The 13,599-nt window shown below is 58.1% G+C and overlaps 1 protein-coding gene across 24 annotated transcripts in view; it reads right to left on the bottom strand.

The window, feature by feature from the left end:
* Window positions 1-553: 553 nt before the first annotated feature.
* Kifc3 (kinesin family member C3) overlaps window positions 554-13,599 on the bottom strand; it is an 89,177-nt gene continuing 76,131 nt past the window's right edge. For 12 of the 24 annotated variants that reach the window (XM_076571639.1, XM_076571633.1, XM_076571635.1 and 9 more), the window contains 17 exons: window positions 11,263-11,328; window positions 10,661-10,804; window positions 10,327-10,566; window positions 9,398-9,571; window positions 8,790-8,937; window positions 8,385-8,515; window positions 7,397-7,508; window positions 6,405-6,586; window positions 5,610-5,714; window positions 4,894-5,024; window positions 4,411-4,534; window positions 3,724-3,853; window positions 3,156-3,385; window positions 2,778-2,912; window positions 2,176-2,284; window positions 1,356-1,382; window positions 554-1,156 (listed from right to left, as the gene is read on the bottom strand). In XM_076571639.1, the coding sequence (XP_076427754.1) occupies window positions 1,378-1,382; window positions 2,176-2,284; window positions 2,778-2,912; window positions 3,156-3,385; window positions 3,724-3,853; window positions 4,411-4,534; window positions 4,894-5,024; window positions 5,610-5,714; window positions 6,405-6,586; window positions 7,397-7,508; window positions 8,385-8,515; window positions 8,790-8,937; window positions 9,398-9,571; window positions 10,327-10,566; window positions 10,661-10,804; window positions 11,263-11,328 (2,166 nt within the window). In that variant the 3' untranslated portion in view covers window positions 554-1,156; window positions 1,356-1,377. Of the gene's footprint in view, window positions 1,157-1,355; window positions 1,383-2,175; window positions 2,285-2,777; window positions 2,913-3,155; window positions 3,386-3,723; window positions 3,854-4,410; window positions 4,535-4,893; window positions 5,025-5,609; window positions 5,715-6,404; window positions 6,587-7,396; window positions 7,509-8,384; window positions 8,516-8,789; window positions 8,938-9,397; window positions 9,572-10,326; window positions 10,567-10,660; window positions 10,805-11,262; window positions 11,329-13,397; window positions 13,505-13,599 lie in introns of those variants that run through there. The other 12 variants (XM_042277273.2, XM_076571638.1, XM_042277274.2 and 9 more) reach the window with 2 other exon arrangements.

Genomic DNA, 13,599 nt, shown 5'->3' with positions numbered 1-13,599 from the left:
ATGACCCTGAAGACTAGAGTGGCTCACACGGCCCACAGGAATCTGTGCTTCCTGGCTGGATGATGAGAGCCAGCCTCAGACTTAGTGGCATCCTAAGAGTTTGCCCTCCAGGACAGCTTTTAATGTGGCCAGCAAGAGGGGAGAAGGCTGGGGCCAGGCACGCATAAGTAGAGGTGGGGACTGGGGTCATTTTTAGTGGCGCAGTTCCGAAGACTGGGAGAAGGGCCAGCACAGGGTGAGCAGTGGCTGGCACACCTGACAGACAGGTCTTTGAAGCTCCCGGAAGCCTCAGGTCTCCATCTGTGACATGGAGATGACACCACTCTGGGGGACGATGGGACAGTGGTTCCAGGCACACAGTGGGGTATTCAGTTAGGTCATAACCAAAATGATGGAAGAGGCATGGGACAGTGAGAGTCCTGGGGAACACGTGGTCTTGAGTGGTAGCTTCTCGAGTCTGCGTGGTCAGGCAGCAGGGGGCAGGAGGACATGTAATGTCTCCTCTCCGTGACCCCCACACAGGGTCTCCCAACACCAGTGACTCAGACTGTGCTTGTGTAAAAAGACATTAACTTTAATAAGTAAAAATGGCTAAGCTTCCAAAAGTTCTTAAATAGGATTCGGGGAGAGGAACATGTTGAGAATCAGTGGGCAGGGAGAGTGCCTGGTGTCAGGCAGATGAGCAGGACCCGGCCCCGTCCACTGGCCTCTGCCAGCCATAAATACAGCCCAGACCCCACAGGGTGAGGGCTCCTATATACACCTAGGAACATTATGTACACGCTCCAGTGAGGGGTCCCCTCCTCAGGAGGGCGAGCAGAGATGCTCTTGCTCTCCCCAACCCCCAGCTGGTTCCTCAGCCGTGCCCACTAGTAGGGGCCACCCTCCCCTGCAAGGGATGGACTTCCATGGCCTCGGCCTCCCAGGCAGAGGGCCATCCCTGCCCTTCCAGAAGCCCATGCCTGGGTGCCTAGAGCCACACAGAGACTCGCTTCCTTCTGAACATGTTTCTCATCTCTGAGGATAGGCAGGGCGGGAGGGCCTCCACACGGGCCTCCGTCTCCTGCATTCATGGTAGGTGTTACAGCAGGAGCCAGCCCGGGCTCCAGGCCTGGCAGCATGACACGTCCTCACACAGGCACTGGCCTCAACTTCCCTGAAAAAGAAGGGAGCTCTCAGCCTCCTGCCTCGGCAGCCGTGCCCACAGCAGATGCAGAGCAAGAAGCCAGCAGAAGCACATGGCAGCAGGCAGCAGAGGACAGGCCCAGCTCTGTACAACCGAGCCCTGGCAGAGCGAGCCCGCAACCAACAGCGGAGAGCAGGCGGGCAGCCCCCGGCCGCTGGCCCACACTCACCTGGAGACCACAGTCCCAGCCGTCAGGCTGAAATCAAAGTGACAGACATCTCACTTAGCAGGGTTTGGGCCCAGCTGCCACCACCCCTTTTGGACCCAGTGAGGAGGCCTGGCGAACCCCAGGTCACAGCCCTGTGATGAGGCCTCTTTCCCACTGGGGATGGCTGGGCTGCTTGGTGGGAGGTGGGGACAGAGGCAGGTAGGAGAGGTGCCCTGCCCTGCGGAGTGATGTACTGACTCAAGGATATACTGACTCAAGGGCAGGGCCTTGAGTCAGTACATCCTAGGAGCTTCTAGGACCAGATTCCTTGTCACCCTCTCCAGGGGCCCGGGACTCAGTGAGACAGTTCTGCCCTCTGACTCCTGTCCAGAGCAGGCAAGAGAGGGAGACTAGTTATAAACATGGCTTTGTGTGCTAGGCAAGCAGCTTCCCTTCTGGGGGTCCACTGTCACTCTATAACCTTCACTGGTCTGGAACTCACTGTGTAAACCATGCTAGCCCAGAACTGGAAGTCCTTCTTTCTGCCTCTGCCTGCCAATGCTAAAGGCTCAGACACAAGCTACCATGCCTACCTCTTTTTAAAAATTCTATTCTGAGACTACATTGGCCAGACTGGCCTCAAACTTCAGTCCTTGTTTCAGCCTCCCAAGGAATTGAAATTACAGGTGGGGGCACTGGGCCTGCCTCACAGGCTTTTTCTCCCCCTTTAAAAGCAGTTTAGCCTCATCTAGGAAAGGGCAGCCTGGCACTGTGACCACCGACGTGAGGAAGGCTTGCTGCCCTCCGGCCTCCCACCCAGTCCACTCCCAGGCAGGCTTACCCGATGGCTGCAGCTTCCTGCGGATGGAGCCCGGGCGGCTGTTGGTCCCAGAGCCAGGGGCAGAGTGGGCTCGAGCTGTTGGCTGTGGGGTCTGGCAAGCTGGCTCCCACTGTGAGCAGAGAAGGCCCTGAGCTGTGGGAGCCACGGCTGTCCTGGCTCCTCCCCTCCATACACTGTTTCCCTGACAATGCTCCCTCACCTACAAAGGGGACTGATGACTCCTGCCTTGAGAAGTCAGCACAGGAATATCCATGAAGGAGGAAATTAATTTGTGTTGTACATCTACAGTGGGCCACTGCTGCCCTCCCTCCCCACCCCCGAATAAAGATGGCCTAAAGGGGCCACTGGAGCTGGGTATACTTGGCACATGCCTTTAATCTTAGCAATCAGAAAACGGAGGCAGGCAGATCTCTGATTTTGAGGCTTTCTAGTCTACAAAGCAAGTTCTAGGACAGTCAGTGCTACATGATGAGAGCCTGCCTCAAAAACCAAAAGCACCACTGGGTTCCAGCTTCCCCCACCACACGATCCTGTCCACCCCCGCCCTACTCAGTACCAGCCTGAGCCAGGCCCACAGGGGACCCTTCCCTCCTCCCCCGCACCTCCAGATGCTCCTGGCTTGACCAGGAACCCAGCTCTGTGCGGCGGGACCCAGGTCCCAACTCCACGGATCGAACCCTTTCAGCGAACTTGAGGGAGTACAGGGTCTCGCTGGTGTTCTTCTCCACTGGGGACACCTGGGGGACAGAGATTCCAGGTCCAACCCATGCCAGCTGTCTGCCCCTGGGGCACAGGAGCGGGCAGCATGGTCACTAGAGGGTGCTTCTGCTCAAGGAGACCACCAGGGACAAGGAAATGGCAGAAGGCCAGAGGCATGGGGAGAGATTTATGCACTGCATAGAGTGTTGGCAGGGTCCGTGTGGGAATTGGGGGGGGGGCTGGCAGCCTGGAGACCCCCTTCCTGAACCCCAGGCCCTCACCTGCACCACCATGAGAGTCTTGCTGTCACCACTGAGAGAGTCCTGCAGCAGGTAGGTGAGCTTGGAGTTTCGGAAGGGCACGTGGCCCTGTCGGGAACGCAGGGCAGCAATGACATCCCCCAGGGCAGACAGTGACCTGTTGATGTGCTGTGCCTCTCGAAGACGGTTGCCTTCAGCCCCTGACTTGCCCACACGCTCCGAACCAGCCAGGTCCACCAGGTTCAGCTTCCCTGCGGGTAGGGCAAAGGGCAGGTCAGCACCGCTCAGAGGGTACCCACAGAGCGCTTGACCAGTATGCCAGGCAGGGCAAAGGGCAGGACAAAGGGCACCGCTCAGAGGGTACCCACGGAGCACCTGACCGGGATGCCGGGCAGGGCAGAGGGTACTACTCAGAGGGTACCCATGGAGCACCTGACCGGGATGCTGGGCAGGGCAAAGGGCAGGACAAAGGGCACCACTCAGAGGGTACCCACAGAGCGCCTGACCGAGATGCTGGGCAGGGCAGAGGGCACCGCTCAGAGGGTACCCACAGAGCGCCTGACCCGGATGCCCACTGTGTGTCTCTTACCCGTGGTGCGGAGGCCTGTGCTGCAGTCCACACCACGCACTGTGACGATGAGCAGAGCGTGTGAGCGGGAGCTGTGTTCGTTCAGGTTGGTGAACTCCGTGGTACGGTTGTTATAGCCATACTCAAACACCTGGGGGGCAAAGGCAGTGGGCTCCTTTGGGAAGGGCAATGCCACCTGTATTATTATACACTGAAGTTTATTTGGGTTTTTTTGTTGTTTGGTTTGGGGGGAAACAAGTTCTTACTATGTACATCAAGCTGCCCTCCAGCTCACAGAGATCTGCCTGCCTTTTCCTCTCAAATACTGGGATAAAAGGGTGTACCATCATTATCTGGCTACTTCTTTGTTTTGAGACAAGGTCTCACTATGCAGCCTTGGCTGGCCTGGAACTCCCTATGTAAAGCAGACTGATCTCAAACCCACAGAGAGCCCGAGTCCGAAGATTAAAAGCGTGTACAACTGGCCACTTGAAATTTTTTTGGGCAGGGTCTTGCTAGGTAGCAGACTGGATTCAGATTCATTGTTCTCCTGCCTTTTCCTTTCAGATGAGGAAACAGGCTTCGAGAGGCCGAGGGACTCAAGCTGCCTAGTCAGGTGGGGACAGAGGCCACGCGTGAGCCCGGTTCTGTCCTCCAGAGCAGCTGTTGGTGGCCAGGGTCTCCCCGCGCTTCCCCAGTGCCCCTTACCTTGTTGATGTCATCCACACTCTGCACCCGGAACTCCGTCAGCCCCGGCACATAGAGCTGCCCACTGCCATCTGGGCACAGTCGGATCTCCAGCTTCTCCTGAGGCTCTTTCCCCAGCAGGTCTCTGGAGGGGCAAGCAGGACATTACTTCTCCTCTCCCACTCCAGGTCTCTGCTCGCACGGCACCCAATCCCTAGCCTGGACTCTGCCCTCACAATCAATCTTGGGCCATGAAGTTGGGGGCCTTTCCTCTTCATTGTTGTTTCTCCCCTGTACTCGGGGGGAGGGTGGCACACCCCGATTTGGCAGGGGTCCCCACCTCCATCCCTACCCAGCACAGTGCAGCCCACAACAGGAAAAGGAGCCCAGATATGAGAGGAGGACCCACCTCCTAGGTTTGGTCAAGCCAGCTCTATCTGGAGGCTAGACCTGGAGACCAGGAAGCCCCGGCCCCCGCCCCTCAGACCTCCGTCCCAGGCCCACCTGAGGACCTCATTGTAAATCTCGGCCGCGCTGACGGTGATGTCATACTGCCAGTCAGATGCCTTCTCCTGCACCTCAGAGAAGAGCAGCTGCAGGGCCCGCTGATTAATGCCTGGATTCTCGGGAGTCCCCTGATGGCAGAAGGAAAGGCCCAGTGGCCCTACAGATGCTCACACAGAGTCTGCCACCCCGTGCCCCCAGGTGCCCTCACGGTGAGCCTCCCTGCTGCAGGCCGGGCTGCTCTCAGAATACCTGGGTATTCGACTAGGATTAAGCAAGTTTCTCACCCCCTTCGCTCCCCGGCTACCAGGGAGGCAGTGAGAAGGAAAGTTCAGTGGGGTGAAGGGCCTGAACTGCCTGCCGGCCCTGCTGAGCACCAGGGCTTGTGGTCACTGGGCCTCCTGGAAGGGGCGGTCAAAATGAGCAAACTGTCCACCATTGCCCACAGGGAGGCTCTGTCGGGGAGGCCAGAAGCCAGCTGTGTGGGTGAAGTAGATAAGGCTGGATGAAATGGCCACCGTTCAGAAACTATCTGGAGCCCCACCTGGGCCCTAGAGGCCTCTCCTCCCCTTCGAAGGCACCTCCCTCAGCCCATTCCTGTGTGAGGGCCGCTTCAAGTGATTATGAGAATAAGACAAAGCATACACTGTGCAAACCCCAAAGACGACGTAAGGAAGCTGGGTCCCTCGGCCCCTCCCCACGGGGCAAACACCCACCTCCATCGTGTATGTCTTGCCGGCGCCCGTCTGGCCATAAGCAAAGATGCAGACGTTGAAGCCATCAATGCAGGAGGTGATGAGGGCCTGCACCTCTTGGAACACCTGGGGGGACACGGGGCAGGGCCAAAGGGCTTCCAGTGCTGCTGGCGTGTGGGGGCCCACAGCCCCAACTTCAGCCACCTCCCAGCGAAGGCCTCCACCAATGAGAACCAGACCACGGTGGAGGATTTAACCACCATCACCAGCACAGGGTTGGGGCCCAATCCCGGCTTGTTCATTCTCAGGGAGGACTTGAGCAAACCAAGGCAGAGGACAGCATGTGCCGAGCACATGCTCTGGCTTGGGCCTGCCTGAGCCCCAGCAGGGAAGAGCAGATGTGGGCCACACGAGCAGAGAGGAGTGTGCAGCTGTGACCCCCACGGATCTCATGTTGCTCGGCCTTGACACTGGGGGGGTCAGGGACAGTGGGCAGTTCTAGAACGTCCCATGGTACTGCTACAAGAAAGGAACTCGGGGCAGGGGAGGCCACCCCGGGTCTTGAGGTGGAAGGAGCCATAGGGATGGGCAGAGCCACGGTCCCTGGGTAAGGCAGGGTCCGTGTGGATCTCTCGCCCTAAGGCCTCCGGTGGTACCTTTCCACCCTCTTCCTCCCAGATGGAAGAAGAGTGACCACGCTCCTCCACTCTCAGGTTGTCTTTTTCACCCAGCCTTGACCCTGTCCTTGTGGTTCTGCCCTTCCCTCTGCTGTTCCTTCCTCCTCCCTGCAAACGCCCTGCACGGAGCCACACTCACATCCTGCTGTGAGGCCCACGGGGAGAAGACCTTGTCCAGCTCGAAGGACACAGGCTTGCCCTTGTGCAGCAGGTGGATGATGGAGTCATCATCCGGGTCAAAGGTCACAGCGTTGGTTGCCTCCGGCCCCTCCCCATCCTCCTTGGTGACTGGCCGGACTCGCGCAATCACCCGGATGTTTCCTAGGTTGAAGATGGAGAGATGGAGTGGATCATTGTGAGACTGTAATCCCAGGCGGACCAGTGGCCCGAGAGTTCCCTCTTTTAGGCAAAGTCCTGGGAGCAACTTCTTATTAATCACTCAGACCGTTGTATGAATGTACTTAGTACATTTTCTTCCTGAGCAGGCAAATTCAGGGTGTTTTGCCTCAGGCACTGCAGCCAGACTTGGTTAACACTCTCCACGGATTTGGATTTCCTCATCAATTCAAGGAGGAGCCTGGACTCCATAAACCAAGGGGTTTGTTCTGTTTAATCTAAAGGGGCACAGGGACTGCTCGGCAGAACTTGGGTACCAGATGGGAGGAAAGGACAAGGCAAGAGAAGGGTGGCTGGCAGTGTTTCCAGTGGCCACGGGCTCCCAGCCCTGGGGATGGGACACGGCAGGGTTCTCTGGGTGACTGGTAACCGCTGTCTCTTCTCCCAGTCAACATGAGCATGGTGAGGGCTGTGATCTGGGGCCACAGCGGGCTCCCCAGGGTCTGTGACAGGAGCTGACACAGCAGCTGCTCCCTAGAGCTCAGGGCAGAGATCGGTGAAGCTCCAACCTGGAACAAGTGCTTCTACTGCCCTACTGTGCCCTACCACATCCCCCAGGCCTGGGAGGACCTGCCATGGACAAGGAGCTTGAAGATAATGAGTTCAAATCCAAGGTGGACCATTTATTAGGTGCGTGTCTTTAAGCAAGTTTCCTGACCTTTCTGGGCCCCTGAATCCTCATCGGCATCAGAGCACAGTTCTCCGAGTAACAGCCATGCAGCCCAGCATACTCACCCTTCAGCCGCACCAGCTCATTGTGGCATTTCTTGCGCAGCTGCAGTTCCCGGCGGTACTTGCGCAGCAGCTCTTGGTTGTTGCTATTAACCTCCTCGATGGCCTGGCCAATCTGGGGAGCATGCACACTGCCGTCAGAGGCCTGGTCCCCTCAGCTTCCCTTCACTGGCCACCTGGCCTGATGACCAGGTTACCCTCACCTGCCCAGGCTGAGCACCCAACACACACTATCACAGCAGACCGACCTCTCCCAGCAATCCCTCTGAGGAGGCAGAGTCAGCACCCCATCTTATAGACAAGAAAAAAACTGAGCTCTAGGCAAAGAATAGGCCAAGCCCTGGAACTGGAGGACCTGGCTACAGCGAGACGCAGCTACACTCACATCGAACCCTTCCCCAGGAGTGATGCTGCTCAGAGTGCCCTGGGCCTGGTTCCTCACCACGTCCGTCTATCACTGACTTAATTATTTAAATAACTCCTTTCCTTCTCCCAGATCATCTCTGTCTCTGCAGAGCTGTCATATGAACTTGGGAAGCCAAGGCTATAAAAGCCTCAGCCACACGGGAGGCACCTAAGAGACACCGGCTGTCTCACACTGTGAGGACGGCTTTAGAAACCGAGCCCCTAGGGACGAAGCTTGGTGGTAGGGCATTTGCCCACCAGGTGTGAAGCCCTGGGCTCCATCTCAGCATAGCACGACAAAGTAAATAAACACAGTGGTCCAGGCATGGTGGCGGAAGCCAGTGAGTACAACACTCAGGGGGCTGAGGCAGGAAACCACGGAGTCAAGGTCAGCCTGAGTAGCGAGACCCTGTCTCAGATAAAAGCTAAATAGATAAACAAACCTAATCGATATAAGGGTACTGTAGCATGGAGGAGAGCTGTGAGAGGAATGAATGTCTTCTGGGAACAAGGCAAGAAGCTGTTGCGTGGGGCTCTGAACAAAGATGGCCGGCCTCTCCCACTAGCTCCCACCAGGCTTGCTCACCTCAGCTTTGACACTCCTGAGCGCCTCCTGCAGCAGCAGCGGGAAGCCCCGCACCTGCCGCTTGAGCCCATTGTAGTCATTGGTGAGGGTCCTCAGGGCAGGCTGCAGAGTTAGCAGGTTAGTCCTCACACCTATGGGCAAAGGTGTCAGACATGTGGGCTTCGAGGCGGAGGCCTGGGGGCGGGCGGGGGCGTGGGGGCGGGTGGGGGCGTGGGGGCGGGTGGGGGCCTGGGGGCGGGTGGGCGGAGGCCTGGGGGCGGGCGGGGGCTTGGGGGCGGGTGGGGGCATGGGGGCGGCCTGGGGGCGGGTGGGCAGGGACATGGGGGCAGGCGGGGGTAAGGGGTCATGCAGAGGCATGGGGACGGGCAGGGGTATGGGGGCGGGCAGAGCCGACTTCAGGCTCACCTGCCAGGTTCTCATGGACTGCCTTCATCTCCACCTGGGCCCGTGCGAAGGCCTCCTCAATGGCCCGGTTCTTATCTTCCTCCAGGGACTGCATCTCCTCCAGCATCTGCCCGTGTGCCCGCTCCAGCTCTGCCTCATACATGGCGATCTGATGGCCGAGCCAGGAGAAGGTTCAGTAAGGGGGTGTGGGAAAGGGAAGGTGTGGGAAGGCTTGGACATATGCCTGGATGGTGTGGAGGGATGGGGTGGCCTGCTTTCCCCCACAGGGCTGTCAGTCTGTACAGACATCACCTCCCGGTATTAGCTCCAGCTCCAGCTGCTCTGTGCACCCAACAGGTGACGGGCCACGTGTCCCTGAGGCACAAGTGCTCAGGGGATGGCATGAGCCGCAGCAGGACCTACTGGGCACACCTGTGGGCTGCCAGGGACAGCCCCTTACGATCACGTTCCCGTGTCCCCACTGTGAAGGGGCTTCTGTGACCAGCTCACGTTACAGACGAGGAAACAGAGCTTGACCGCATGGCCAGGGGAAAGGAGAAACCGAAGCCCAGGCCTGGAGGGTGGACTGGAGGGTGGCGTCCCCAGCCCGGTCCTCCTGACCCGCCCACCTGAGCGCGCAGCTGTACTGTCAGCTGGTGTGAGTTCTGCAGCTGCTGTTCCATCTCCTTCAGCACCTGCCGCTGCATGGCCACCTGCTCCTGCAGGTGCTGGTTTCGGGTCTGGGACTCGCTGAGGGCCTGCTTGGTCTTGGATGACTCCACCTCCACTGTCTTGATGACGTACTGCAAAGAGCGGGAAGGACAGGACGGAGCATCGTGAGGCGCGGCTGGCCCACGGAAGCTCATCCCAACGACAGCTGCTGGTAAAGCAAAACCACCAGGAGCTGAAAGGTTCTGGGTCTGCAGAACGCTGCAGGCAGGGCCTGCTGGCACCTTCCTAAGGGTGTGGGGCGTTTACCCACCACCCCCACAGCTTCCCAGAGTTTTCTTGAGTGCGAGCAGCAGGAAATATTAGATAGAAGGATTTATAGCGGAGAATCTTGCGGAGATAAACAGATAGAAAATAAAGGATAGCCTCGAGAGGGCCTGGAACCTATTCCAACGGGCCCGGACTGTCTCTGGTCCAGGGTTTTTATAGAGACGCCAAGGGGTGGAGCAAAGGACCTCCTCCCCCAGCACAGCCAAGTGCAGGCCATCTCAGACACCTGCACTCAGGCCCGTGGTCCTGATCATCCTCTATTCGGACCTGCTGGGTAAAGCCACGAGGAACCCCAGAACGGGCTCCCACATAAGGGGAGCCTGCGGGGAGCCCGCTGAGCCCAGGCAGGGCACAGACTGCCAGGAAGGACAGAGACAACCTTCACGGAGCCTGCCCTGGCAGCGAGTCAGGAAGGCGCACACTAAAGCGCGAGGCTGGGAGAGCCAGCCCTTCAGCATGCACACCTGCCTGTTCACTGCGACAAAGGTTCTCTTCAGGGGCAAGCCCTGCCCCGGGCCCAGGATTCCTGCAAGGCAGCGCAGCCTAGCTGGCCACTCACCTTGACCGGCGGGGACTGGGCCCTCAGACTGGCGATGGTCTCGTGGCTGTCACGCAGGCGCCGGCTGAGCCGCTCCTCCTCCTGTGCCTTCTCAGCCAAGCAGTCCTTGAGACGCAGCTCCACCTCTGCCAGCCGGTCGGTCTTCTGCTGCACCTCCAGGTTCAGCTCCGACAGCATGCCTTTGTTCTCGGCCACTTCCAGCTGCAGCTGGGACAGTCTGTCGCGGAGCTGGGTGCTCTCCTGCCGGGAGTCAAGGCAGCCGGGACAGGGGCGGGGGTCAGGCCAAGCCGCTGAGCCCACGGGGCCCCGGGTGGAGGTGGCCTGCCGGCTTTACCTGGCTGTGTTCACAGCCCTCGCAGGGCACCACGGGCTGTGCCCGCAGCTCCTGCAGCTCCACCTCACAGCGCCTCAGCTCCTGCCTCAGCTGCTCGTTCTCCACCATCAGCCTGTCACGGTGCTTCTCCGCGTCCGTGCCTCCCTGTGGAGAGCCGGGGCCCAGAGGAGGCATGAGCCAGGGCATACCAGGAGAGGTGAGATGAGCAGAGAGAGGAGAAGCGAAAGAGAGGACAGAAAGAGGCAGGGGAAGGGAGAGGCCAGGGGCTCAGAAGGAAGTCAAGGGAAGGACAGAAAAGGAGGCCAGCAAGGCGAGGCAGGTGCCCTCCCTGCTGCCCCTGCTCCGCGCAGTCTATTTTCCCGAGTGTGAAAGTAACACAAAGTCACATGAATGCAGAGTTCACACTCCTATTTTACGTCAGCAAATGAGATCCAGGCCCCCGCTCTGTGGTGAGAAGTGGCAAGTCTTTGAGACAAGGCAGCATGAAGTTCAGGTAGGGCGTGGGTGTGTGTGTGGGGGGGATTCAGACAGCCACACCCCGAGGTGGGATCCTCAGCTTGGCCTCCACCAAACCCTCCTCAAGATGGCACTGGGGGCCTCACCAGTTCGGATCGAAGTCGGCTCACTTCCTGGGCCTGGCTAATGAGCTTTTCCTTTAGATGCTCCACCTGTGGGCCCAAAGCCAAGAGCACCGTGAGCCCAGGTCCTCACCTCCAGCCCACAATTCCAGCGATAGCCAGTGTGCCCCTCTGGCCCCAGGGCCTCAGGTTTCCTATGTTCAAGCACCAGGCTATGCCTGGAACTCTGGTAAGCCACCCTGTTTTCAATGGCCTGCAGTGCCCACTCCCTGCAAGAATGTGCCAGCCATGGCTCTGAGGAGGCCTGGAGAGGTACTCTTGGGAAACTCAGGACCCCTCATGGGCACAGGCCCCTTCAGAAGCCCTGGGTCTGCCTACTTATCTGTAAAAATAATAACAACATTCTCCTCCTTTAAGAGGACTCTGAAGTTACATGAACAGTTATGGTCCCTGGGCTCAGCCTTGCCCAGCCCCCAGAATTTTCCACCTTTGGGGAGTTTCTACTGAATCAGCCTGTGCAACTGTGTTTTCTGCGGCCAGGCCAAGTCCAGGACCTTGAAGAATTGTGACCAAGAAGGTGGACGTGAACATGGACAAGCAAGATAGTGAGTGGGAGCATCTGTGGTGACAATGCCTTGAATAAAGCTCCTGGGACAGTGACCCTTCCTTGGGGCTGCCCCCAACAGGCTACCATCCCTGAAGGCCCCAGACCCTGAGCCCACATCAGTCTGCCCTAGGGCCCCTCCTCAGGGAACAGGCTTGACAGACAAGAGCCCTAGCTGCAGAATTTGCCAGAGCATGCTGGGTTTCTCCTCAGAACATTCTAGATGACTGTGTCACCTTGGAAAAGGTGTGGGGGTGGAGAGTCAGGTGGAGTCTAGTGAGTTAGGAGGTTTGTATATCTTGGCCACAAAAGTATTAGGCTTTGATTAGTAAACAAGGTGAAGGGGAATGTTGCCTATAGGCACCAGGCAGATGAGGCAAGTAACACACACACACACACACACACATACACACAGAAGCATCTCTAATGTGGTCCCCATGGGCCACAGTCTGATGGGAACTCATACCCAGTACCTCAAAACTTATCTCACAAGAGAGGCTAATACTGGGGGTGGTAGTGCACACTTTTAATTCCAGCAGAGGCAGGGGGAACTCTTTGAGAGTTTGAGTCGAGTCTGGTCTACATACATAGAGAGTTCCAGGCCAACCAAGGCTACACAGGAAGAAACTGTCTCACAGATGGGTGGGGTGGGGCCTGGGTGTTTGGATGTGTAAAATCTCAGGTGAGACAAGGCTCTGGGTAGCATTAGCCTCAAAGGTCACTGTTCCCTAGGCCTGAACTGAGTGGCTAGCTGGGCAAGCTAGCTTCTCTGGTCCATGAGATCCTTCTCCACCTCACTGTAGACCCCGCAGGTCAGTGCAGGTCAACTCTCGGTGGCCCGAGACCCCACTGAGGGACTGTAAGGCCCAGCCAGGCTGCCCATACCTCCAGGAGATAAGCAGGTGACCTAAAAGCTAAGACTTGAGAAAACTTACTTCCCTCTGTCCCCACCTCCAGTAAGGTCCTTCCTAGGGGCACTCCCAGCCACGGGCCCAGCAGGAAAGCAAGGCCCACGCCATTTCTCCACTCATCACCACTACCCACATGGGGCTGAGCACCCGGTGCATGGCATGTGTGCCCTCTGGCCACAAGCAGAGTTAGGCACCAGAAAGCCGAGCTGCCCTGAAGTCCTGCCATTGGGGAAGCAGCCAGGTCAACTGTGGGATTTGTCTGCAAGGCAGCTGCAAAGCTAGCCCTTGATCTCTGGAGCTCTGAGGGCAGAGTCTGAAGTCGGAAGTGCCAGCTCGAAGCCGTGTCGCCCAGATGTGCTGTCCTCAGCCCCCAACGAGCCCAGAGTGCCCTCGGTGTGTGGCATCTCTGACCGGAGGGGTCTTTCCAGTCCATTTTGACAACTCTGCCCAGCCCCTGCAGCCTGCCTCATGGCAGTTTATCAAAGAAAACCCTGTGTGGCTAATAGGAAAGAGCGGGGCCTCCAGGCTGGAGAATCGCAGGCCGGGGTTAAGTGTATGACCTTCTCTTGCATTTCCCTCACCCTAGAAGAAGAGGATCTGCTTTCTACCTCTCCATATTGCCTCACCAAGGCTAAAGTTCTGACCTTGGCTGTTTCCAATGCTGGCTGATGCTGGGCTCTCAGCCCTGCTGTAGGGAACGTGGGGCTGGCAATGCTTCCTGGGAGTGAGGACCTCTGGCCTGTCTACAGCCTAGCTCCTTCTTGCATCATAATGGCAGGCAACTCAAGTGTTGCTGTCTCTGCTGGGATAAACAAGGAGATGCAGGAGACGGATATGATGGGACAG

The sequence above is a fragment of the Peromyscus maniculatus genome, chromosome 5 (genome assembly GCF_049852395.1).
Source record: "Peromyscus maniculatus bairdii isolate BWxNUB_F1_BW_parent chromosome 5, HU_Pman_BW_mat_3.1, whole genome shotgun sequence".
Classification (NCBI taxonomy): domain Eukaryota; kingdom Metazoa; phylum Chordata; class Mammalia; order Rodentia; family Cricetidae; genus Peromyscus; species Peromyscus maniculatus.
This window is presented reverse-complemented; position numbering and strand designations above follow the sequence as displayed.